Source organism: Alosa pseudoharengus, unplaced genomic scaffold (assembly GCF_046254945.1).
Source record: "Alosa pseudoharengus isolate Yale_2024_CS ecotype anadromous, Long Island Sound unplaced genomic scaffold, YU_APseudo_1.1 YU_APseudo_1.1_scf_18, whole genome shotgun sequence".
NCBI lineage: Eukaryota > Metazoa > Chordata > Actinopteri > Clupeiformes > Clupeidae > Alosa > Alosa pseudoharengus.
In genome coordinates, this window is record NW_027468650.1 from 28,816,691 (window position 1) to 28,844,667 (window position 27,977).

A 27,977-nucleotide genomic window follows, 5' to 3' on the forward strand; every position below is an offset into this window, starting at 1 on the left:
TCGCCAGCCAACCTTGAGCACTGAGTGAGAGAGGTGGGGTGGAGTAGGGGAAGGAGGTGGGGGTTTGGGCTGTGTATGTGTTGAGGGGGGAGGGGGGCGATGGAGGTTGCTCCAAGCTCTGGTTCATGGATTTGATCCAAGGGTGATCATGGCTAAAGGCAATTACAGCAGAGGGAAATGCACTGAGCCAGCCCATTGTATCTGGGGGGAAAGGGGTGGGGGGGGGGTGCTGCATTAGGTCTTCCTGTGTTTGATGATGCAGTGTTCGGGGGCCTTCGATTGCAGCGGGAGCCAACCGATGTGTGTCATTAGGCCCGGAGGACATGCAAGTGTACAGAAGAGGAGGGTCGTCAACATAGAGAGCGAGTGCACATTCACATTAGCCATGGACTGAACATGAGGATGGTGTTGTACACATTATGCTGTCAATAAGTGGCCTGGATCTGACGTGGTTGTGATTCAGATTCAATCTGGTTTTGGCCTAAATTACTCAGATCCTCTTCAGTGGTAAACCTTTGTGCCAATTAGTAGTAGAGATGCTCTTCTGACTCCTACCCATTTATGTCACTAAACCACATACTTGGAATACCCCGCAGCATGCAAGGGAAATGTATACTGTCTATATGTATACTGTTATGATGATAATAGTAGTGTTTTCTTCTGAGAATGTCCAGTATGTGGGTGCATGGTACTCAATATAAACGCTTATTATCACATAAATGTTGCAAAGGCGAGTGAATGCATTAGAGACATATTAACATACAACACTATTTCCTTCCATAACTGAATTGTAGTTTATGGCTCCTTAGCATGCATTTGCATTAGAAGGAATCTGTGTGGTCAAGTAATAGTTGTTTATGGCACTGTAGGGTATTATCTATAGAATATTATGTTGCCTTGTTTTTCAGTGCCATTGTAGCATCCTGGTAAATGGTTTTCTCAGACAGACCAGAGACTGTGTGAGTACAAGGTGAGCCAAAACAGCAAGTCTACAGACATATGCTAATGTTGCAACCTCAAGTGACAGCTTAGGTGCTAATGGCAAAACAAGTGCCTCTCTCTCTTTCTCTCCCTCTATTTCTCTCGCGCACGCTCACTCGCTCTTCTCTGGCACCTCTTTATGTATGCGAAGAGCTAAATTCGTCTTTGTGGGGCTGGAGGGTGTTATAAAAGACTTTCCAGATGAAAGGGAGGAGGCTTGTCTGTGTGGTGATTGGGAGGGGGGTGTAGCACTGGGTAAACTGGCTTATTTTTTCCCCTTACCTCAGCAGGGAAGCTTCTTGCTGTTTTAGGCTTTATGTTTCATCACTAGGTAGGATGTGTTTTTTACTCTTTGGAGGACTGGGAAGTTAGCGGACTTCGTGTGTGAGAGAGAGAGAGAGAGCGAGAGAGAGAGAGAGAGAGAGAGAGAGAGAGAGAGAGAGAGAGAGAGAGAGAGAGAGAGAGACTAGCCTGAAGGGAAGAGGGTGTTTAGGAATGCACAGGTGCACTGCGCAGGTGTAGGAGGACCTGTCAGGACCAATGTGCTCTTGACTGAGAAAGTGCCTAGCTCACAAATTGGCTATAAAACGTCTTTTGACTCCTGTGGTTTGCAGTTGTGCGACTTTAGCTACAGAAAACTGAACTCACCTAAAGAACCGATGGCGAATAGCATTGTCTTAGATCAGAGTGTAGGCCTAGTGTTTGTCCCTCCTCACATTTCCCCATCACCTGTGGCACCGAGAAGAACATAAAAGAGATTCTGTCAAGAAGCTTGAGCCACTAGGCAGGGCTCCCCTCTGTGATGCTGATGGACAGGGGCGGCCGAGACAGACTTTAACCCTGCCGGGAAACAAACGCACCCTCTATTGGCTTTGCTTGCATTTGCGCTTATCCCCTGAAGATCTCCTCCCCGCAACAAAGGAATCCAAGGCTGGGACTAGAGGCGGTCGAGCTGTCTGGCTTTCTCCGATAAGGTGATTACGGAGACAGGCGAGTGAAGCTGCAGGTTCTCATTGTCTGTAAATTCGACGGAATTACATCAAGGCAGAGAACAGCATCCCACAACAGCGAGAAGTGAGAGGGAGGGGCTGAGCACGATCTCTGGAGGAATAGGGCTACATGAGCTACAGCAGGCTCCTGACTCCAGCCCTCTGATTTCATTCATACAGTAGCAGCTAGCTCTTAATCACTTCATCCCTCTCATCATTTCAGTGTTTCTCTCTTTCCCCTCCTTCTAAAATCATTTCCAGGAGAGAGTTGGTATGGAAGATGGCATGTTGTTATGGAAGTTGTGATGGAGAGTTGATGTGTTGAAGATGGTGAGTTGTTTTATGGCAGATGGGCTTGTTGACTGATATATGGATTACTGTTTGTGTGTGATGTTGCTATTCCCTTTTGCATTCCTTATGCAAGGCCTTCAAAGGAAGACACTTCTGCAGGCATGAAATGTCGGCTACCCACATCAGGGCTTCTGAGATGGCTTACAGTCGGGTTACATCGGGGCACACGTCTGTTCGCCGAGCATAAAAATACTTGTAGAAGACTGGGCTAATTTTGTTGTTTTTTAATGTGTGCACCACTTTTGCGTCTGGTGTTGCCAGTTTCATAGATTATAGTGGAAGGTAATTATTGCAGCATATGCTCTACGAATGGAACGCTTCAGTTGTGCAGCTGTTACAACGCTCACTTCATCAGAAGTGGAGTGGAAGGACATATCAACTCCGTCTCGATTTTTCTTCCTGGATACAACAAACAGCTCTGGCTAGTGGCTTTTGAGATGATTTTTTTTTATCTCATCAGGTTCAGGCAGTGGAGCATATGTGCATATGTTCCAGTTCAAACATCAATGAAGTTCACAATGTCAGATGCTCCATATCTTTGGAGTAAAGACTTCTCTGCTACTAGAGCAGAAGGCACACATGGTGTTGATATTTACACAACTTTGACATAGGAGCACCGTGCCATAAGCAATCTGTATCAGCACCTAGTAACTTTCCATAAATAGTTAGCTTACCCCAATCAAGTTCCAGATTCAGTGATATTTCAGAGTCTGATTAACTTCTTACTAACCTGAAAGCTAGCAATTACCCAGTTACCTGAAAGCTAGCAATTACCCATTGGCTTTTATGTTTGCTGTATCAAAACTTAACCCTGAACTTGGCAGTGAAGATTTGTCTCAGAATCCAGTTGTATAGGAAAATCAGATTTTTATTTTGTTCAGTTGCAAACATGGCTCTATATATACAATCTGTAGAACTTCATGAGACTTTATGAATCATATCTGTATGTGTTATGACTTAAAAGGGGCCTGAGTTTTGGCTCCCCAGCAACTCTACTGTGTGAGCTTGTTTTTGCAAGTCAATGTAGTTTTGTTCTGCTCTTTTCCATGACTTTACATGTGACCCTGACCATATGTGTAGGCTTTTAAAGTCCATGTCCTGACTTGATTGTGCTCTCTCACAGGCTCTAGGGGCTCCTACAGCAGTCAGCACAGCCACCTGGGACCTGACCTTCGACCCCTACAGTCCCCAGAGCACCACATCGAGCCCATCTACGAGGACCGTGTCTACCAGAAGGGGCCGATGAGGAGCCTCAGTCAAAGTCAGGGGGAGCCACTCCCTCCTGGACACACAGGAACCTACCGCACCAACACCGGTAAGCAGAGATATGTGTGTGTTTGTGTGTGTGTGTGTGTGTGTTTAAGAGTGAAAGTATGACTGACTAAGAGTCCTGTGTTTCTGTTTGTATGTGTGTGAGTGTGTGTGTGTGTGTGTATGTCTGTCTGGTATTGTTGCACAGCTGAGAGCAGACAAACACCACACAACTCTCCAGGATTTTTGCACAAAAATAATCCCAAATCTGGCATGTGGCAGCGGTGGCGGCTAGTATTTACCCAGCTCAGTGCCGCTTCTCGGCCTGTGTGCGGCTGCGACCTCATTACCGTTAGGAGAGGATTAGCCACGAGTGGAGGCTCCGTCGCTTCACCGAGATGCGTTGAGATGCTTTGAGGCACACAACAGTAATCAGCCGTAATGAATGAGAGCCTAAACGTCACGAGTGGAGCGTTTAGCTTATCTTGATTTTGCACAAGGTGTGGTATGCAAACCCTGTTAGCAGGCCAATTATTTACAAAAAAGAAAAGAAAAATGAAATAAATAAATAAAAAATTTTGCCACGGCTCATTTTGTTGTGTCTTCAGAGTTATTAATGGCCAAAAATAAACAAATACAAATATATTTAGTTTGATAGCGTCTGGCGACAGAAGCTTAGCTGGACGTGCTGGGAAGATTATCTGTGGCATCGCTGAACTGGAATGTTGATGGCAGCCTTTAGGAAACTGAGTACGACTAAGCCCTTGATTTGTAGATGTAACTTCACACAGCAGAAGAACAGGATGTATCTCAACAGATCAGCCTTTTACAGCAATATCTGTTGTCACTCTATTTCTAAGACAGCAGTGTTAAGGATTCACACAGCGCTTCTCCAGACAAAATGTCATCCTCCCACACCTGCTTCAATTGGGCAGATAAAATCTATAGTCATCTTTAATAAGGGTCTTGTGGGGAGTAATTTTCCACCACTTGCCATGGCTGCTTGTCTCCCGTTGACCTTTGGGAAGGTGCGTTCATAATATACCTGACATTCCATTCCTCTTCAAAACTGTTGCTTTTTCCTAATGGGTTTGTAACATCAGTAGACCACTGAGAATGACTTTCTTCAGTTTTTTTTTTCCATCACTGAAGCAACTTCAAGGACACCTCCAAAGATTGTGATCAAAGAGTTCATTTTTCTTATTTTTGCTTGCTTTTTAATATTTATTTTTTTGCCAGTTAATGCCACCAATTAATTCTGTGTGCATTGGCAAGGGGGGTCAAACGTCTGAACCTAATTAAAGAGTGTCTTGCCTAGAAATGCCGGACCATGTGGTATAATTGGCACTTATGATTGACTCTTTATTAGCTCATCTGAAACCTTTCATCTCATGAAATGGTGCTACTTTTAGGACTCTATGCAATGAGTTTTGCCTGCCTACTCTGCGTTCCTTTTTTTCTTCTCCCACAGGTGGCATGTCATTAATTGTACTAAAATGTAACGTTCATCTCCTTCTCTTATTTCTATTCCATGATTCTCATTATGATGGTACTTGTTGAAGTGATTAAAGCTATAACTCCTCCCCTCCCTCCCCACATCCCTCTTAAAAGTATTGACCATTAGATTTGGACTGAAACATGAGCTTAGCGTGGGCAAAGACAATCAGCCAGGGCAAATTCAATCCGGTGAACAAATCGCCCCCAGAAAGCCCCAGCCCCCACTTAGTCCCTACTCAACATGTACACGAGAATTCACTTTGTATTAATGAGCCTTTGAATGCTCACTGACACCCAGAAGGAGAGAGCATTGTCTGAAATGAAACCCCTCTGATGTGCTTTTGAACCACCAACTCATTCTCCCACACACACACACACACACACACACACACACAAACCCCCTGCTAGGTGGTTTTCATGGGTGGGGAACGACATGGAATTTCACCACACTTAAACATTTCATCATGGTTGAAACAGACTCCGACCCCTTGCTGAGCGTAGTAATGCATTCTGGGATACTGCCTCCTCCCCCCACCTCTATGTAACCCACAAACCCACATAGCATCGCTTGGCACAGGCCCCTGTGCCATAGAGACCTTTTGCGTGCAGTCTCATGTTCTTTTTGCACAGAGTTTGGAGCGTGCTCTCCTAACCTGGTTAACCCACGTGATCCCTGCCCTGGAACCTGCGGACCGCGCCGTCACTGTGCCAAAACCCGTTAGGGGATTAGACGGCTGTATGTCAACCAACGAGGCTCTGCCGCACTCCCTCTGCCCTGCAGGTGTCCTCTATCTTAAAGCCGTCCAACTGGTCAAAGCTAATTAATCTACCACAGTGACCGCGTCATTTCACAGTTTCAGTTCATGATACACCTGGCCAGTCTATAGTCAATATAGGAAGATTATCAGATCCCAACAGTATATTTTTGATTAATTATAGCTATTGATAATTTGCCAGCACCGTAACCAAAAATGTAGAGGTTGCATAGTGCCAGAGAATGTTTCACTTGCAGAGACGTGGATATTTGGTGGACAATGTTGTCCTTATCTGCCTAATCGTCATTAGGCTCACAGACAAAGACAGTGAGTTAACGACTTTGTTGTTGCTAAGATGCGGCTCATGGCAAAGAGATCACTAGCTTCCTGTTTATCTGGGAACAATATAGTGCTCACTCACTCACTCACTCTCTCTCTCATGTGTGCTATTTAAGGACGAGATGAGGGGTTGTCTTTAAGTTTCTCCCTTCTTGTCTCATTTTTGTCTTGTGTTTCCTTATCAATGTCTATCTCTTCCTTTCCCTGTCTGACACTCTTTGTCTCAATCGCTCAATCTCTATCATTCTTTTCATCATTTTAGAATTGAAACTTTCATTCAGGACTCAGAAACATTCCTACCTCAAACATCAAAAGACTTGCTTATACAGAATATCAACACAAACCTGTTGCAAAAGACTTGACCCAACATTAGGCTTAGGTACAGCATGCCAGTAGCTTGTCTTCATGGTGTCCTTGATCTCACTCCACAGGAAGAGTATTAATCAGCAGGACTATTGACCTAAGTCCTTGGAGGGAAAAAAAAGAGCCATGTGTTCACATTGTCTCACACAGAGATTAGCGCCCCCTGCAGTCAGGGATGCCTCACATGCTGTAGACTCCACCGGCTCAGTGCTCCCCCAGCAGGGGTGGCTGTTAACATTGCCCTTGGGGCTGCGATGTGGAGAAGGTTGATCCAAACAGTAGGTGTTTAAAACACCCCTCGTATCTCTCTCTTTCTTTGGTCTTGTTTTTCTGTTGGGCAGACTGTTCTGTTCTGTGATCTGTTTTATGTGTGTGTCATATATATTATATATATCATAAGTCATATATATGTGTGTGTGTGTGTGGGTGTGTGTGTGTGTGTGTGTGTGTGTGTGTGTGTACATGACATGTGTACATGAAATCTGCTGTGGTCTTCATGTCAAGACATTTACAATATCATTATTTATTTATTCAGACATCTGTCTTTATATTTACAATCTATAAATCCATGTATGGTCTTTTTTTACATTTATGGTGTGTATGTATGTGCATTTAAGATGGTCCACTTGGCAATGGGGATGCAATTCGGCATGATTCCATGTGTGATTCTCTGCGTATGATTCTTCACATGTGCATGCATTATTGTCTCCACGTTTGGGACTTGCGGCGTGAAAAATTGCAACTCAATCAAGTCAATTAGTCTTTGTGCACGGAGGACAAGGACATGGGCGCACGCACTGGGGAATTTACTGGAAAATAACGTTTTTGAGAAATGAAAAGAGAGAGGATTAACAGAGCCGGAGAGGAAGCGCTGTCTTAGAGGAATGACTGAACGGGGTGCCTTCCAGCCCCTATTCAAACATTGGCCCCCTCTTGAATGAGCTATTGCCAAGCCCCTGTGTTTCCTTCTCTTTCTTTCTTTCTTTATTTATTTTTGTGGCTGTTTTGCGAGTCTGTTTCATCAAAGCCGGCTAATATGACACCAGGCACATTCAAAGAGAAGCTGCTTTGCATAAATCCATTAAACCAATTCAGTTTTTCCCACGGAATCTGTTATATATGCTAAATAATAGGTTCTGACACTTAGCTAAGTGCCTCCCTCTTCAAAGTAGGAAAACAGACAAGACCTTGATTTTACCCCAGCATAGACAGAAAGTTCAGCTTTAACTGTTGAAAGCACCCCTTTAAGAACAGAGCTATGCCAGTAAGCTGTATGCTGCTCTGCTGCTAAAAGTGAAAGCACATTTAAGTATCAGAATAAAGCAGTATTGCAGGTTGTCTGATGTTTTTTAGGCAGATCTGCTAGAGGTTTACTGTTCCCAAAGCTGCCATGCTTAGTTAAAGAAGTTGTAGATGATCTGCGTTGGAGAAGTGCTGCTCTTTAAATTTCGTTATTGCTTTACTCCTGTGTGAGTCTTCTTGAGCAATATCTCAGGTATGGACATTTTGTATCCTTGCAATTATTCTCATAGTCAGTCTTTGAAGTATAACCAAATAAGTTCACTTGGAGGTGTTACATGTGGACATCCTGAGTGGAGATGGTAGAGTTGAACCTTTATGATATGGTCTCCTGACTGGAGATGGTAGAGTTGAACCTTTATGATATGGTCTCCTGACTGGAGATGGTAGAGTTGAACCTTTATGATATGGTCTCCTCTACATCCCATGACCAAACCCTCTATGACCCAATTTAGGCAAGCATGAGATGAAGCACACTTGCAAACATATTTCTTTTCATTCTTTCTTTCTCTCTCTCTCTCTATCTCTCTCTCTCTCTCAAACACAAACATACGCTCTCACACACATTATGTCTCTCTCCATACTCTATCTTCATTTTCATTTCTCTCTCTTTCTCAGTATCTGTACATGGCACACACTATATATATTGTGTTTAAATACACATATGTACTGTAGTGATGATGGAGAGAAAGGCACAGTGAGATAGTAGGGGGGGGGCTTCTTTGGGGTTTGTTATCATGCATAATACACTCGATCATTAGCATTAGCTGAAGGGCATTTTTTATCATTAAGCACCCAAGCAATGGTATTTGACATTTCTATCAATTTGAACTGCAAAGATGAGACTTACCTTGACTTAATTGAAAGTTGAACCGACAGTGTCACAGCTTGAGTCGTGAGCAGGTTTCTCCAGCATACGTTATTCAAACAGATTTGAATTTCAAAAGGATTCTTTTATTACTCAGAAATATTTCAGGCATGCAGGGTGCCATGTCATCTCCGAAAGGCATCCTCAGCTCAGGATGCTCAAGGAGGAACTAGAGTTTAAATACAAAGAAAGAAGCGACGTGATGAAAGAGTCATTTGAGGTCTGCTTAGCATCAGGCAACTGTTTGGGGAATAACCAAATGTTCGTATTTTTATCAAACTGCTCAAACTTTATGACTCAATCATGCCAAACTGTTGCTCAAGGACACCTATTTAGCCACATTGTGTGCTGTTGACTTTATACTGCTCCCCAGTGGCCTCGGTGGTTGACCAACACGAGTTCGCCGCCCGTCTGCTTAGTGCTTCAGTGCATTAAAGAAACAGGACACATCAGCCTATTTATGCTCAACGCATGGCTGCACCAGCAGACTGTCATGCCCAGGCACTGGAGCATGTAGTAAGTGTGTTTAACGGAGCCGCCACAGGCCCAGTCTTTAATTCTCTCTGCAAAGATGATCACACAGCCTCTCGTTTTGTCAGTTCCAGACTCAGAGCTGCTCGCTAACTCACCCCAACCCCCACCTCCCCTCACACACACACACACACACACACACACACACACACACACACACACACACACACACACACACACACACACACACACACACACACACACACACACACACACACACACACACAGAGAAAGAGACACAGACAAACACACACACTCACAAAGAGTCAATTCCAAAGCAGGCTGCGTTACACGTTGCATCAATCATGCATTTGGTGGGTGCCACAGACCATTAAACGATGCTTAATCTCCCAAAACACTAACCCAAATGACAGTAAGCAACAAGAAAAACAAAGCAACAAACACACGGAGCGCAGTGAGAGGGTGGAAACGCGTCAGTGGTGTGTGTGAGACATACAGTACACAAGCACAGACAGTCATAATGAGCAACGAGTGGCAAGTAGCATTTGTCGCAGTGAACCCACAAACAACCCATAAAAGAACCTTGAACCGAAAGACTCCCCCCATGCCCTTCCCATTGAGCTAAGACTTGATTCTTGTCCTCTCAGCTCTCCGAGCAAAGCTCCATGGCTTCCACGGGCCCCTGTGGTGCGCTAAATCAGTGATGCTAAAAAGCAGCCACTTAAATGGAGGCTGAGGTACGAGCGCAGCTGCCTCTGCTCGCCTGCGCGTGCTAACACTAGCGCTAGCAGGAGTGAACCGGGGACGACTCCCCTCTCTGTCGAGCCGTGACTAATGTCCAATTACACATTCACGTGGGGCCCACTCTGGCACGTGTGATGAATGGCCTGGGTAACTCACACTGAGCGACGGGACGAGCCGAGCTGTCGGGGGAGAAGAGGAGGCCCTTTAAGGGCGCGCTGAAGCACACAAATGGCCACCCCCTGTGTTCCTCGCTCCCACAACCTGGGAGACAAGACACAACAAGGAGCAGATATTTATAAGGCAGTTATGTTACAGGGGCTGGGGATGAGGGGACGGTGTGTGTGTGTGTGTGTGTGTGTGTGTGTGTGTGTGTCTGTGTGTGTGTGTGTGTGTGTGTGTGTGTGTGTGTGTGTGTGTGTGTGTGTGTGTGTGTGTGTGTGTGTGTGTGCGCAGCGAGGTTGTCATACATGCAAACACAATTGTCAGACACATGCACACTCACAGGCACACAGACAAACACACACACACACATACACAGTCACATACACACAAACACACATTCACGCATGCATGGACGCTTACACTTACCAACATAGCCACTTTCGTGAGCAGAAGTCAAATCAATATGCCATGACTTGATGGTGTGAAATAGGCTGCCCTGAGGCTCCTAGAGTCCCAATCCCAAGTTCCCCATGCTCCGCAGACAGGTCAGGGCTCAGATTGTTTGTTAAGTGGTGCGTGGCTGTGGTTGTGCGTGCCCTGCATCTCAGTACTAGCACCTGAATGGATGTGAATGCCAATATGAAGGTGAGTGTGTTTAGGTCAATGTCAATGTCAAGAGATGAATGGTGATGATGAATGTGAATGGGCCTATGAACATGATATAGATATGAATGCAGGTATCAATTCATTTGAAACATAACGCACATGGATGTGAGTGAATGAGTGAAAGTGTGTGAATGGCACTGTGAAAGAGGCTAGTCAATTCTTCCTATTAAGATTCTGAAAATCCACAGGCTTTCCATATGGGAAAAAATGTGAAGGTTAGCACATTTGAGGTGAATGTGAGTCTATGTGAATGTGAATGCCAGCTTACAGTGTGGCAGAATGCTGTTTGTGAGCCTGTGTGTGTGTGTGTGTGTGTGTGTGTGTGTGTGTGTGTGTGTGTGTGTGTGTGTGTGTGTGTGCGCGCCAGTTCATCCTCAGCCCCCTGAGATCACATAGCCAGGCTAAGAGACATCACAAACACTCGGGGTTGGAAGGAGAAACATTGAGGGATAAGCATATGTGCGTGTAATCCACACTCAAAAAAAAGTCATTTGAATCGACTTTGCTGTGTTTTGGCGAGCGGTCGGCGCACTCGTATGGCACCTAAGAACTCATTCGATAAACGTGGCCAAGCATAAAAGTACATCTGGAGACGAGCTTCAGCTCTCACCTCCTGATGTGAAAGAGCATCTGTTTGCCAACGAGGCGAAGCCCAGCCCCGCCTCAGGTAATGTGATGCATTATGGGTGTGTGAAAATGCACTGCTGCCTTGTCTGTTTGTGCCAGTGAGTACCAGCTGTAGAGCTCTCTCAGCTGTGTCTGTGTTGTGAATGGGGAAGAGTTATACAGGAAATGACCGCCAATACACAACATGTGACAAGCCCTCTACAAAATTTGACACATGGTAACATCCCAAGGATGCCTTGAGACAATGCCTAAAAAGAGCTATGATGATTCAATCTGACAGCTTTACTGACTACCTTTACGATCAGATGGTAGATTCATTAGAAGAATCCAAAAAAAAAAAAAAGAGTTTGTAGAAGCATTTATTCAATTTCATTGAAGGCCGAATGTAAAACTTTACTATTATTTTCTGAAGTGCAATTTCACGCTGAGAAAGTCATGTCAAAATCAGTGGACCAACACCGAGAGAGAGAGAGAAAGAGAGGGAGGGAGAGAGAGAGAGAGAGAGGGAGAGTTTGTTTACGATCATATTACACCACTAACATCCTGGCTGAGCTCTTCCCGCTCTCTCCTTTGCAGAGGGGAAATGCGTCCACCAGTGATTCGTATCTGAAAGGTCAAGTCATTTGAAAGAGCATCCCATTATCAGCATAAATAGAATATGCAGTGGGGGCTCAATGCCACACGACTACTGTGGAGAGGAAGGGAAAGAGCAGATAAATGGAACACAATTCCGTTTCATCTTATAATGTTCAAATTCCATGTTTGACATGACTTAGCTGTTTCATATGAGCAGGCACAGTAACACTGCATTCAAAGCAATGAAAGAAAACAAAATATATATGTTTTTTTTATTTTAAAATCAATTGAATATTAGCAATGAAAGAAAACAGAATATATATTTTTTTATATTATGAATATTAGCCTCAGTGAACAAAGGCACAGCACACTTAGCATGACTTCATTTAACCAATTTAATTTGAACATTAGACAATTAAGTGGAGGGGAATGAACTTCCCTTAAGTTAAATATAATTGAAAACGGGCTAGTTATCCTAAAAAGTGTCCTTCACGCAGTCGACAAATTCTGTCAGCACTTTTAGAGGAGAAGGCACCAAATGAGCAAATGAACGGACGAATAAAAAAGGCTTAGAAAGGATGTTAATTAAAGAATTAGCGGGCTAGAATAAACCCAGCTTGTCAGAGGCAAGCAGGCCGCCCTGATGTGCATTATCAGGCGCTGGAGTCATGCATGAAAATTAATAAGAAGAATCCATCAATGTGTCAACACAAATGTTAAGCAGGCAGTGCTAACAAAACCGCGTACACAGAGCTATCTAATGGCCCCACCAGGTTCTCACTGCAAACATTACTCGACAGTGGTGTTCGGGTGCTATTATGCACATGCCACATTTGAAAACAACACCCGAGAAGCTCATTTATCTAGAACAGTTTGTAGCACTGTCTTTGTCCTTCCGCAATTAATATCCCAATGCTTTACTAGGGGAGATGTTATGTGAATGTACAACTGTAACTTCATAGTGGATGTGCTTGAAAATTGACTTCACAATCAATTCTCTGCTGAAACTGCCACTAAAGAGCTATTGCCTGATGACAAGAGATGTGACAAAATGGAGTGTTGTGTTACAAACGGAGCCCCTGTCTGTAAGTATCTTTGGCTGTAAAAAAGGTAGCACTTCACCTGGGGTGAAAAGCTAGCTGTAGGCCTAGTAGCTATCAAAGGGATGACCTGGAGGTTAGACAGTGACACAAAGAGAAGTAGAAAAGTGACACAGTGATAGTGATTGTGACACAGGGATGGTGATTGTGACACAGTGATAGTAATTGTGACACAGTGATAGTCTGCTCATATCTGTTATTTTCTTCCTGTTTCTGTAGAGCACACGGGTCAGTCCAGGCTATGTGTGCGGTGTGGCCGTATAACCGGTGCATTACTTGGTGATTGCCCTTGCCTTTTGGCCAGCTCTAGTGGGGGTGATTTGTAATGACCCTCGGATGATCTGTGCAGACATACAAAGTGTGTGTTGTGTGTGTCTTTGTGTTTGTGCTTATTTTTTGTGTGTGTGTTTATGTCTGTGTGTATTTTTTTTTGTTATTCTGTGCATGTGTGCATGTGTGTCTCTATGTATGTATGGGGGGTATGTGTGAGAGTGTGTGTTTAGGTGTGTGTATGTGTGTATGTGTGTGTGTGTGTGTGTGTATGAATGCCTGCGTGTGCATACATATGTCTTATCAGTGTATGCACATTATTTTCTCTGTGGATGTGTATCTTATTTATTGCCTCAACATTTCAGACTCAGTTGTGCATGAGGTGCAGGCAGGTCACCCTGTGTCCAGCCCCTGCTAGATCACATGAACTAATAGAGCCACTGAAGGTCACTGAAATGTCACTTCCTCTGACCACCGCACCATCCCCAGACAGACCAGGCTAGAGTCCGACACACTAGAGTAGTGGAGCAGAGGACCTGTGTGTGTCCTACAGTAATGAGGAGAACGACAGGATGCCATGACACACATACACACCACACACTAACCCGTGACACTGGTCTCCCAAGGTTTGTCCTGCCTATCCCAGTTACGGAGCAGTAAACAGGCTTACCCTGTTAGATGGGGAAATGCTGTCTGGTACACAAGTTGAGCCAAGCTTCTGTCCCTGCACTCATGATAATGCTATAATATGCCCCCCCTAAACTGTTAAGGGTTTGTAATTCATGACTGAGGGCTGACCTGAAAGAAATCATGAATGCCATTCATTAAGAGTTTCTCAACAGAGTGCAAGTCTTCTAAGCTCTGTCCAAGAGAGTGGTGAGTTCTATAAGCTGTGCTCTGTGTAATTGAAAGAGGGTGATTGTGTATGCTGCCCTTTTAGCATACACTCATTAGCAGCAATGACAGGCCAGTGAGCTGGGAGTCTATCACACAGTCCGGAGTGGAGATATATTTACTGGGCCACTCATCCATCAACCTCTCAAGCCCCCCCCCCTCTTTCTCTCTCTCTTCCCTCTGTCCCCTCACTTGCCCTTTCTGTTTTTATCTCTCTTTCTCTCCTCTCTTTCCTCTCTCTGTTTCACTCCTTCCTTCTCTTCCTTCCTGAGTCTCTCTGTCCCTCCTCTCTTTATCTCTTTATCTGCCCCGCTGCCCTGAGGCTTCTCATCTATCTTTCCCCTCTTCTCTAATTAGCATTAGATGTTACTGTGGATGCAGTGCATTTTCCTCTGAGCCCTGCTAGACAAAAACAATTATGCTAGCACTTCTCCTCTCCTCTCCTCTCTTCTCCTCTTTTCTCTTCTCTTCTCTTTTCTTCTCTTCTCTTCTCTTCTCTTTTCTACTTCTTTTTTCTGTTTCAGTTTTCTTCTCATCTCAACTCATTGCATCTACTCTCCTGTTCTTCTCTCTCTTCTCTTCTCCTCTCTCCTCTTCCTCTTCCATCCTTTCTGAAGTCTGTGTGTGGTTACTAATGTGTCCATCCACTGGTGACCGCTGCACAGTGGGTAAAGGTCCGCACTCCCGAAACGTAGCCGTATTGATCTTCTTTCGGGTAGATTTATTTGCCGCCCCCAAAGTGACTGTCTCCTTGTGTTAGCGCATATCTCTCCCACAGTGTACGTTTAGCTGGAACAGGACAATCCTCAAAACACCTCTGAGTCTGGAGTGCTTTAACCCGATAAAAACGTAGATTGTTGCCATGGTGATGTCCCCTGTCCAGGTCTTAATGATGCTGGGCGGGATGAGAAAGGTGTGATCTCATTGCCAGACTCTCTCCACGACTGTCTGGGGTCATCTCACCTAACGACTTCCATGTATCTGTGCTAACATCTTCACTGACACATAGACGTGGCTTCTATTGAAGTCTGCAAACAAGCATGAGAAAGCAAAATGGTGTCTACAGAGCATGGTTGTTCTTTTTAATGCCCGTCACTGATGTTGATGTTATGCTGGGAAAATGTGCAAATGCTCTCTCACCTCTGATTTCAGCTAAGATGACTTACTCCTGAGTCATTCATGGATATTAGAGTCCACAGTGACCTTGCTGTGTGGGACCTTTGCTTTATACTGACTCCTTTTCTCTCTCTCTCTCACTCCTGTTACCCCTTTGCTTTTTCCCACCTGTTGTCAATGCGTCGGCCTCCAATGTGTCACTGATCACGCACTTGTGTGTATTCCTCTGTGTGTCGGTCAATGTCTTTGTTCATGTCATCGCATCTGTACCTGCATGAATCTGTATATGATTGTGTGTGTGTGTGTGTGTGTGTGTGTGTGTGTGTGTGTGTGTGTGTGTGTGTGTGTGTGTGTGTGTGTGTGTGTGTGTGCGTGTGTGTGCATGTGTGTGTGTGTGTGTGTGTTTGTGTGTGTTTTTTTCACCGCATGTGAACCCAACACATGTGACTCCACTGCTCCTAGAACTAGTCAACCAGTTCTGCGATCAGGTCCTGAACTTTCTGCTCTGTCCCTACTTTCCCGCCTTAGCCCCGTCCTCCCCCGGTGTTGACTCCGCTCCCTTGCAGCGCACGGCCAGCCAGAACGCCACGGGCACGTACCCGCGCAGCGCCAACTACGCCGCCGGGCCCGCCACCGCCAACTACGGCGACCCCTACCGCACCCTGCAGTACTGCTCGTCCGTGGAGTCGCCCTACAGCAAGTCGGGCCCCGCCCTGCCGCCCGAGGGCTCCCTCGCCCGCTCGCCTTCCATCGACAGCATCCAGAAGGACCCCAGGTGAGTCCCCGGGCCGACTGCAGCAGAATGCGGCTCTTATCTGGCTCTGATCCGGCCCTAATCTGGCCCTGTTTTGGTATTAAACAAAATCAGAAAGTTGGGGGGGGGGGGGTCAAGAAGTGCATTTCGAGTTAGGTAGAGCAAAACCTTGAGAGGAGGATCGGTGATAAAAATTGACAATTTAAAAAGTCCTCGATATCCTCAACATAAATAAAGCTTGTGGGTCAGAGGTGGATTCTGCTGCTTGAGCAACTTTATTCACTACTTCTCTTCTGTGTGGCTGCACTGGTGCTGTGAGCTGCTTAAGGGTCCCGCGAGTGCCCAAAGCTTTATCAGTCTCAGACCCGGGACAACAACTTCCCACTCCAGTCATTCTCCTTGTTCACTAAGACTTTGCTCTCCTTGGCTGTGTAGCCTGTGTAGTCTGCCTCTGGGTGTTTGCTTGTGTCTTGAGCTTGGCGTAATATTGGCAATTTGTGATGAGGTACCCCACAACTAATTTTTCAACTAGGCGCCATTGACGTTTCAAAGCCTTTTCTTTATGATTTCACATAGATTTCTATGCGTTTTGTAAATCATTTGTTTTTATCTGTATGCTATGCACACTCTGATCCATAACTAATTTTATGTGTGATTACAATCTGGAGTGAGTGCAGCAACATCATTTGATTTTATTCGTCGTTGGATCAATATTGGGAGCATTTCGAGGTGTGTGTTAATTACTAGCTCTGTTCCTTGCTGTGCTGCACTGCCTCGAGTCACAGCCTGATTTAATTCCCGTTATTCTGCCAAAGATACAAGGACAGCTTTGACAGCAGGGTTATTTCAACAGAGCCCGCGTTGCAGCACAGTGCGGATGGCCTCGGGAAAGATTATAGTGATTAGATGGCTAACCTAGTGATTTCCTGTCCATTTCATATCAAATAAATGTGGAATGTGTTTTTATCACTATTCACAAGATATAAAACAGCCAAATGGTGTTGAATGTCAGTTAAAAGGGGTTTAGCTTTGTGTTGCATCTTTATTTTCATGATTTTAGGGTGAAAGAACAATGAAGGTAATATCATTATCCATTGCCTTGGTCTACGCAGGTTCACGCCCCTCTGTGCTGGGATATTTGAAAATAAAAGACTCCCATTGGCATGACACAGTACCTCTGCTTTGTCCATTATTTTCGTATATGTCTGGACACCTTGTTAGGTGGTAACCTTTTCATAATACATCAGTTAAGAGTCAGCATGCTGCCACACCTTTAGATCAGGCGAGCGTAGAACCACAAAAGGAAAAAGCAAAACACACAGCCCATTTGCCATCTCCCTGGGAAAGTTCAGCGGAGAACTTTCCTCTCTGTCAGTCTGCTTGATGTATTGGACACCTCGCTCCGTCTGGCGTGGCTATCTCCCGATAGGAGCAGCCCCGACTTGCATGTCTGGAATCAGAATGAAGCCAGGTAGAGAATGACTAAGTACATCAGCTGGTGCGCTCTGTTTCTCCTCCCCTAGTCTATTCCCCCCTTCCTATTTACGCAGAGAGAGTTTCAGTAGTAGGTTCGTATGATTTACACACTGGTGCAGTTTCACGATACTAATGTTATACCCCAAACCTCTCAATATCTCAACTCAACTTTGTGCTGGTTGCCAGCTTGTCCTCCTTTGTGTTAAGTTTTTTGTTTTTATTCATGTTTTTTTCAGTTATTTCAACATGCAGTCTGCAGTACTAATCCCTTACAGTACTAATGCCTTTCTATCAAATTCAGTGAACCGGTTCTGTCCCTGATCAGGATGGAATCAAGGCCAGGTCAAGGTTTTAGCCAGAGCCTGCTTTGTTGCCCAGTTGGCTTTGGGTTTTTTGGACAAATGTCCAGTGACATTTTTATTTAATGTCAATGACATTAATGATTTCTGTGCTTAGTTGATTTAACTTAACTGACTCAACTGACAAGTACTGTAGGTGTCCAATAGACTCTAGATTTCCAAGAACAAGTACATAACTGTGTTACATGTGTACCATGACCAGTAATGTCTTCTTGTCCTCTACGCTCCCAGATTCATCACACAGCTTTTTTCATCATAACACAAAAAACAGCCTCTTGTAGCACTTCAATGTTTGATCATTCACTTGTCTTTCAATTAACAAGTCAATAACAATATTTACTCCGTTTAATTATATCTTAGGCCTTTGCTCATGTATAATTCTTTTGACTGACTCATTGTTAATGCCGCATTCAATTAGCAGTGATTCTTTGCTCGGTCTGTGATTGTGTTAATATAGAGGCTCAATCAAATTATTCACGGACATGTTTGTTTGGGGTCTATAAGGCAACTTGTTAACACTGATTACAAGTGTATTGCACAGGAAAGGTGTTGATTGTTCGTTCAGGCATGGTTTACACAAGTGCCACTGGTTTCCAAAGCATTAACAAGAACTTCTGTTCCTCTGTAGCTTCTGTTTTTTCTTCTTTTATTTGCTAATCAATTCACAACCAGCATTGACATTTTGTCCATCTATTTTCATTTAAACATTGCGTCCATTAAGTTTGAAAAGAATGCGAGACAAGCAGCGCTTGAACTCGTTAATTAATCGATAAGTGCCATAGCCAGAACTCAATATTAACCCGCAGCATAGAAAACAAACAGCACCGATGGCACACGGGCGACGATTGTGGGTAACTAACGGCGACGGAGGTGATGGATGACACCAGGGGTGTCGCGGACGGGGCACACGAGCTCCGTGGCGATGGGTAGTGAGTCTAAGGTAGAGGAGATGGTGGCGACATGACTCATTTCCCCAGAAATAGAACGGGGCGGTGTGGAGGAGCGGGGCAGGTGCCGGCAAAATATGATGTGCGGACGCAGACATGGACAATGAAGGGTGTCGGCGTGGGGGAGACTAGCAGGGGGTGATGGGACGACACAAACAGCAAGAGAGAGAGAGAAAGAGAGAGAGGCAGCTTCGGTTCCCCACTACACACACACACACACACACACACACACACACACACACACACACACACACACACACACACACATACATACATACTAACACTAACACACACACACACAGACATACATACACACACACACACACACACACACACAAACCTGACTCCATTCCAATTCCAGCGCTGGTCGCTGCTCCCCCGGAGAAAATGACCCCATTAGTGGAACTCAGCAGGCTGTCAAACTAGCCCAGAAGAGAGAAGGGGGGGGGGGGGGGCTACTGGGGGATGACAGTCCAGAAGGAGATGGGTCCGAGCACCAATGAGTTCATGTGCTGGAATTCATATTATGTTGTCTGATGCAGGCAACCACCGCTCTGACTTATGGCATTGTGATAGACAGATACATAAATAGATAGCTACTTTATTAATGAAGCTGAAATCAAATGGAATGTTGGAATTGTTGCACTGCTAATTTTGTATATTTCATTGATTTTGTTGGTTCATGTTGTTTGTGTGAAGATAACTTTTTACCCCCAACACACACAGATACTGTATGCTTGATTTAGCACCCAAGAGCTTGTGATAATTTTCATCATTTTGCTGAAAAAGAGTGCCATTTCATGACCTTTACTCCGGAAAAGGGCTCTTCAAGCAAAGGAGTATGGAGGCAAAGATATGGTGAGCAAGACAAGGGATGAGAGTGTGTGTGTGTGCGTGCGTGCGTGCGTGCGTGCGTACGTGCGTGTGTGTGTGCGTGCGTGTGTGCGTGTGTGCGTGTGCTTGCGTGCTTGTGCGTGCGCGTGTGTGTGTGTGTGCATGTGTGTGTGTGTGCGTGCATGTGTGTCTGTGTGTGTGTGTGTGTGTGTGTGTGTGTGTGTGTGTGGGTGGGTGTGTGTGTGGGTGGGAGTTAGAAGACCTTTCTGTTGTGTTTTATCACTCTTCTGTTACTTTTGCTCCAATGAGGACATGCAGAGGACTGTTGACCTAAACAACCAAGATTAAACACGGGTGGCCTACTGAGTAACTAATGTCATTTATATAAAGCCAGCTATTAATTTGCATGGACAAAACTGTCAACTGCCAGGGCTGCCAACCTATTAGTTCAGCTTGGAGTGAGATTTGTTACAGGTGAAAGTGTGCGTGCATAGTGCATGCCAGAAAATGTTCAACACCTAAACAGGCTACATTATTCAATCTATTATTATTTGTAGAGCGTTCATCAGGACCTGTTATTCTGCCTTCCTGCCCTTATCTCCTGCCCCTTTGGGAGGCCCCTCTACCTGTCTGCCTTAATGCACAGATCTTGATGTCAGTTTGATGTAAAAATCACAACATTGGAGGAAGCATACCCACAGAAAGTGGCATGACAGTTGGCAGCCCTGGTTTTGGCAGGGAGCTGCTCTCCTCTCTTTGTAGTACCACTACTGAATCTTTTAATGGTAAGCACTGGGCAGCCGTGGCCTACTGGGCAGCCGTGGCCTACTGGTTAGCGCTTCCGACTTATAACCAGAGGGTTGCCGGTTCGAACCCTGACCAGTAGGAACAGCTGAAGTGCCCTTGAGCAAGGCACCTAACCCCTCACTGCTCCCCGAGCGCCGCTGTTGTTGCAGGCAGCTCACTGCGCCGGGATTAGTGTGCTTCACCTCACTGTGTGTTCACTGTGTGCTGGGTGTGTTTCACTAATTCATGGATTGGGATAAATGCAGAGACCAAATTTCCCTCACGTGGTCAAAAAAGTATATATACTTAAATTTATACTACCGGACCAAACCAGCCTATGTCCAACCTTGCATACAGGCCCAAAGACAGAGAACATGAAGGGTCAGCCCCACAGTGCTGTAGACAGACAGACAGACAGACAGACAGACAGAGAGTCAACAGGAAGGTGTGTGGGTCTCTGTGCTCTGTGCAGTGAAGGTGAAGTAAAGGAACCTAAGACGTCTTAAAACACCTCACTATCAGATGGGGATGGGAGTTTTCACCTCAGATCCTTTCACTGCCCTTGGCCAAAGCATCACAATCAACGGCAAATAATAATGCCCCTGTGTGTGTGGTTACAACCAAGGTGGGGTGGAGACACAGACAGGTGGGGGTGGGGTGGTAGCAGGAAGGGGGGTAGAGGAGTCAATGAAGACAAATGGATATGATTGAGTGCCACTATTGATTCCCTCCTGCCGCTGCGATGCACTGGGCCCGTTTTTGTTTGTGTGCCAACGCCGACCCCGGTCCTCTCACTCTCACTGCCATCGATCGCTCTGCTGCGGCCTCAGCCTGTGCTTAAACACAGTCATTATCACTTTAAGCCCCCAGAAAAGCCTCTTTGTCCCCCACATTCCCATCTCCAGCCAGCACCGGAGGACCCAGAACTGTCATTCCGTCCTTCTGCTGAGAGAAGCCGCTTCGGAAGGCTTTGTGCATTGACTTCTAGCACACAAATGCCTTTTCTGGATTGACGGCTAAGTGCATTTTAGCATTTTAGTGTCTCGCGCGAAGCCTGTTTCTGACAGCAGTAAGTGGTTAAGGCAGAGGATTGTTAAATAAAAATCCAAATCCTTGGCCATATGTGGGTCTCGCTAGGGTGTTATGTTCCCAGTGCTTCTGCCTGGTTCAGCAAGACTTTCCCCTCATTGAGCACATTGTTAAGGGGTGGTGTCATTGAAGTCAAGCAGATTGAGTATTCCTACTGACCTGGATAGAATGCGATGTTGCCATTCTATCAGTATTCTTCTCATCCTGCCGTTGTTGGCCACTGATTTCATCATTGTCCATATACAGCTCACCCATGCTGGCTTATTAGATCATTGTTACAGATAAGTGTATGGGGAACCACTTGACTGAGTTGCTGCCACTTGGTATCACTGTGTGAAAAGGGGTGTTTTCAGAAGTATTAGGACTAAGTAAGTGTCAGCCAGACCCTGCTGGTTGGCAGTTCTACCGGCGCTTGATTTAGTTTGTTTTAGACCGTCAATGATTTTCTTTAGCCTATATGAATTGAGGCATAAATAGGCTCAAAGGCTCAGGCCCAAAGTTACATTTCATTTGTTTATTTGTTTATAAATAAAACGTGTAAATCTGTGCTCTCGTTTTGATGCAGAGTTATATTTTGTATACTGTAGGTTGCTATTGTGTACATGTAGCCAATACAAATTCATGGATCTGATCTGTATTTGTGTAGAACAGTTTGTGACAATACAATCTGTTGCCAGAAGTCTGAAGAGGCTTCTCCCCACATGAATCCTCTGTTTTGCCTAATTATGACACTGTCCCTTTAAGAGGTTTTAAAGGATGTCTGATGACATCATGCATTGCTGTAGCACACAATTCTATTTTCTATTGTATGCCTGATGCAAAAATTACTGGCTATTTGTCAGAACTGTTTTAATGTATACTGACTCTGTAACACGGTTATAAGTATGGGGTGGTGTATGAGATGGTAATTAGAGGTGTGTGACCAAGCGTATTTGGTCTAGACAAGTGTTTTTCAGCACCGCCTCAAGTGCAGTCACACTCTTACACACCTCCTACATACGCTCTGCCACTGCTACAACACCGCCAGAGACAAAAAAGGCAGTGTAGCTTCTTCATGCTAGAGAATACACACACACACACATACACACACACACACAGACACACACACACACACACACACACACAGACACACACACACACACACACACACACACACACATCCACACCAAAGCGTTTCAGTGACCACACCGTCAGCTCACTGCCAGTATCTAGCCTATTAGAATCCTCTCGTGTGTTCCTGTGGGACGGACAGTGAAGGTTCAGAGAGAAAGAGAGGATAGAGTAAAGGAAATGGAGAGAGCAAGGCAATGAGAGGGAGGAAGTGGGAACACTCTCAGGTGAATTTTGTTGTGTGTGTGTGTGTGTGTGTGTGGGCCCCTGCTGTTCTGAAGGACGCTTGAGTAGCATGCAAGAGTGTGTTATGCAGTGACCTCTCTCATTCGGATTGGACGAGGAGAGGTACTAGTTAATGAATGCGGGATAAGAGAGGAGCGCTTTCTGCTGAGCAGTGGTGCTTCACTCCCGCCAGCTAGTTCAAAGCTACACACTCCCAAGACTGAGGGGGGTGGAGGGTGGGAGGTTCACTGCCTACCAGCTTTCAGAGTCTGTCTTTTTCTTTGTGTGTGTGTGTGTGCGTGTATGTGAGTGTGTGAGAGAGAGAAAGAGAGAGATAAATTGAATATTTTGTTATTCAGTAAGCACATTTCATTATTCCTGAATAGACTTACAATGTTCGCTACCAGTTGTTACATTGCAGCTAATAAAAAAAAAACTAGTCACATATGACAGCTTACTGTCGTCTGGACAGAGCTTCAGCAACACCGCCCCATTTTGTTAGACTGACGCCGAAAGAAGTTCATTGAGACTTGCTCTCCTCTCACTGTGTACTGAAAATTAGTGTGAACTTAGGCAACACTGGCTTCTGCCACTAAATTGTAATTCAAAATAGTATAAGCTGTGTGAAGAAACAGTTAGAGAGGTTGGTCTCCCCTCTCTAGGCACGGTATAAAGGTTAGACACATGCCCCTGGTGTTTTCTTGCAACCTTTAGGTGGTGACAGGAGGAATAGCAGCGGCAGCAGCTAAGTGTAAGGCAATACTCCGATAGGCTGCCGGGTTTAGTTTCACTGTGATGAGAGTTGCATGGGAAAGTGTTTTGGTGGCACTGATATCAAAGAACACTGGATTGAGCATCTTATTCCACAGCCATATTTGGCAGCCATATTCAAGGGGACCTTTTTGCAGCGTTTACTATGGGAAACCCTTGTTAAAAATCCTCTAGAAAAACATAGCCGTTCTGGGCAAGGATTTTGTGTTCGGCTAAATGATGAGAGTGTATGAGTTGATGTCGATGATATAAAAACACTTTTAGGTTGTTTAATATCACTGAGAAAGTTGTGAATTTTGCATGTAAGTCATGATGACATTGACATTCTGAATATGTGTGCAGTCTGTATCAAAAATAAGAAACTCTGCCGCCCTATAGTATATCTTAACACATCACTCAGACGGAGCTCCTAATGGTAGGGATGTCTTACTGTGGCTAAATCAGCCTGCAGGACATCTCCCTTCAGGGTCAGTCTGATGCAGATGCCTGTGACCTTGTTGATAAGCCGGTAGCCTCCCTATCAATTCTGTATGCTTCAGTGGCCTGTGCTGGATCACAGGATCATAGCTCCACACGGCTGCCCTCAGAGCTAACGAGTGGACGGTGCTCTGCAGCTAGTAAGGGGACCTTTGTCATGAAGAATAAACAATGAATGGGGCCTGGTGCTGAATAAAGGAAACACAACAAATTGTTGATGGCCATAAAATAAGAGCTGCTAGAGATGCTATATTGATAAAATAGGACACATGTTTCAGTGACATCTGTACACAGAATGGAGTGATTGGTTGTTTGACTATGCACTGCTGAAATTACACTTTGGCCTTGTTTGCAGATATGTTCTCCAGACTTTAGACTGTAACGTTATCTCGAATATACAACAACGTAGGCAAATGTTCCTTTCCCACCTGGAAATTCTTAGAATATTAAGTAATTGCAACTGGAATTACTGGTTCAGGAAATACATCTATTTTAGCTGTAGTACACCTTGAGCGTGAATGGATGAGACAACTGTTCAAATGTCCCATCAACCAGAAGATCATCTGGCACTTCTACTGTTCACTAGGCATCTGAGGCATCAGACTAGCAGACAAAGGCATCAGCGGCTAAGCCAAATCTGCAGTGACAACGAAACAATTCTGATTTATTTAGTGTCTCCAGCATTTGGCATTCAAGTAGACATGTGCATTGTTTCCTGGGGATCAGGATCAATAATGACTAAATAGAACCGTATTGTTTATGAGCATGCCACATCAGTGTGTGTGAATCACAAGTGAAAGCCCTGCTCTGAAGATCGGGGGTATTATTTAGAATAGAGGGGTGGGCGTGTAATAGTGCCATTCACACTGGAGGGGAAACCTAGAGCATCTTTTGTTTACCTTTTCTGAAAAAATAAAACACGTCGCTGCCGCCAACGGTTAGCCGCGCTGATAGCCCCTTGTTTTCCACGGCAATGAAGTTGTCAGGCTTTGTGTGACCAAATTTCGGCTCCTCTTGTTTATGGTAATTATGGCCCTTGTCAGCGGCTCCATTAGCGTCCATCAAGTCTATTATGACCGATGGGCAGCGTGGACACAAACGCATGGGGGATATACATGTAGATTTTTATTGCCATTGTTGCTATCCTCGTCTGTTTAAGCCAGGTCTTTGTCTGATGTTGACTGTTTTAAGGCCATATCCATTTGATTTTTTTACTTCAATATATCCACAGGGAAATCAGTTGGAGTAGGAGATGACATGTAGTGCACGTCTGGCCTTAGGTCATATCCTTTTCCTGAATTCGACGACCATCTTGGAGCTGTCCCATTGTTGAATGTAAATGTTCTCTGTTTATCTCTGTGACGAGCGGAGTGGAACGTCGATGGGTTTGCTGTTTTGGCCAGAATGAATGGTCTCGCCTGAATAACTTCAGCAGGGACGCTATTGACCAGGTGGAGCCTATAGACACTCAGAGACAAGTTCCCACCCTTCAACTCTTCCCCCGAATCAATGCACTGGAGTAAGGGAGGGAGCGGGAGGCTCAAGGTTAATGTATGTCTGCCTGTGTCAGCTTCTCCAGGTTAATTCTGGTGACATTCCGGAAGCCTTACCTAAGGATTACTGGAAACATGTTGGCTAAGCAAAATGATATCTTGGATTTTTTCGTGGTCGCCACTTGGTAAAATAATTATTTCCCCTTCAAAGCAGATCTCATGCATTATGATGTCGAAGTTGAGTTTGGTCCAGTCAAGCGTGATGGCGTGGAGTTCCGTTTGATAATGCCAGGTGTGAGGACACTTAGGTCATAAATCTTCTCTCGCCGGAGAAAAATGTGCCCATGCCCACTCGCTCGTCGCAGTGCAGTCTTGTCTTGATGGTGACCTTTCGCACCAACATGGAGGAAATCAAGCATTCACAATCAATTACTTGACTCAGCACAGCATGGTAATCATTCCACAGAGCTTAGCAAAAAAACGGGTTAAGCATAAAAAAATTTAAAAATCGCCATCACGGTCAATGTTACACATTGTCCTGTAAGAGAACCACACTTTTGTTTTGTTGTTTTTTGTCCTCTATCTAAGTATTATCACACTTTTACTTCATTCTCCTTCTTTACCTTTTTAAAATCTTGTCATCCTCAGCCCAACATCAGTTTTTTGCTGACTCATTTTATTTTTGTCCTTTCCCCCCTAACCAAGCTGACAGGAGAGTGTTTTGGTTGTGTCTGCTTCCTCTGATAAGAGAACAGAGGACTCTTAATCATGTATGCTGCTCAGATGCCAGCCCCGTCTTGATTGCGAGTCGCTTCCGCATGAGCAGAAAAATGGCTGATGTTTACTAACAACTACTTTTATTAATCTGTGTAGTGAAGGACCACAGTCACACACATGGCTTGCAGTATGTAGAATATCTTTCTTAATTTTTGCATTTTAAGTCTTGCACTCATCATTTCCTTTTGTTCATTCTTTTTAATTAATTGTTGTCCACTTGTGTTTTCCTTGTCCATCTTTCTTTTCATGTCATGTTAGTTTCTGCTTCTCTTCCTCTTCATGTCCACCTCCACACCATGACATAGGCCTACCATGTCCGATCTTGGCATTGTCTGTTTTAAAACACTGGTGTTGTAGCCTGGAAAATCCAGACCCTGGTAATCTAGAAAGATTAAGGGTCTGGCCACGAACAATGTAATGGCCCAACTCGAGGGGCGGCAACAAGCATGCATTTAAAAATCTCACTGCACGCAATTGGATAACACTAGACCATGTTTACTCTGAATGATTTCGAACTTCGACCCAATCGGATAACACTACGACCAATGTGTACTGTCCTCCAACGTTGCAGCGCTGTCTTCATCAGTTTAGCTGGTTCCCAGGAATTTGGGGTAAAAGTAACGTGCGTCATTGCTCATTGCCAGAGTGTCTCGCGGAGACAATTCCATTGTGCTCTCGCGAGAACTCTGGATTTCCAGGGTACTGGTGTTGTGCTGTTGTAGTGAAAGACATTGTGTCTGGCTCTGGCATTGTGTGCTTTGAAACATTAACACTATTGATTAACAGCTTTGCTAGCCTGTCTCAACCTGGCGTTATTCGATTGAAATGTGTTGTTGCGTTAGCAGTGCTAGTGCCTGGTGATTCCTCTCGTGCTCTGCATCCTGTAATGCAAATCTAATGCTCACCCTGCACACAAACAATGATGAGGATCACTAGATCACAGCATCTTTTCTCAATCCTAACCAAAACATAGTAACAAGTCACACAAGTTGTGATTTTTACTCATTATCGCCTCATAAAAGTAAGGCAAGCCTAGCACCAGAGTGACTAGGAATTCTTATCTGTATTTAGCATTAGGTGCATATATGAAGTGTTACTTATGTAGTTTATGGCAACCCAAATCCTGTTTTAAGGACTCTGAGCTGTGTCCAAGCTGCCAGAGGTGGGCCATGTCTGGGCTGGGTGAGTCTGATAATTACCTCGGCTGTGCCGTGTTGCGTTTGACATTCACCATATGCCAGCGCCGACTGCCAGGCACAGCACCGGCCAGTCCCGGTCCACTGCAGGTGACCCACTCTGCCCCGCTCTCCAGTGGGCTATCAGTCACTGTCAGGAGACCTGGCTGACGTATCCACACAGGCAAGGACACGTGCACGCATACATACATGCATATTATCATTGGCCACACCTTACCTTGCTGACTATGACGTACATTTGTAGCCTACAATATTCATTTATTCACTTGTCTGAAAGAGGCTGGGGCTTAGTACACATTAAATATCAGTGTGCTGAAACAAATTGATAGTTAGTGTATTACAT

At 44.9% G+C, this 27,977-nt stretch overlaps 1 protein-coding gene across 1 annotated transcript in view; it reads left to right on the plus strand.

The window, feature by feature from the left end:
• ctnnd2a (catenin (cadherin-associated protein), delta 2a) overlaps positions 1 to 27,977 on the plus strand; it is a 302,396-nt gene that overhangs the window by 148,132 nt on the left and 126,287 nt on the right. Inside the window, exons 8-9 of the mRNA XM_076290816.1 lie at positions 3,445 to 3,636; positions 15,869 to 16,115. Coding sequence (XP_076146931.1) covers positions 3,445 to 3,636; positions 15,869 to 16,115 — 439 coding nt within the window. The remainder of the gene's footprint in view (positions 1 to 3,444; positions 3,637 to 15,868; positions 16,116 to 27,977) is intronic.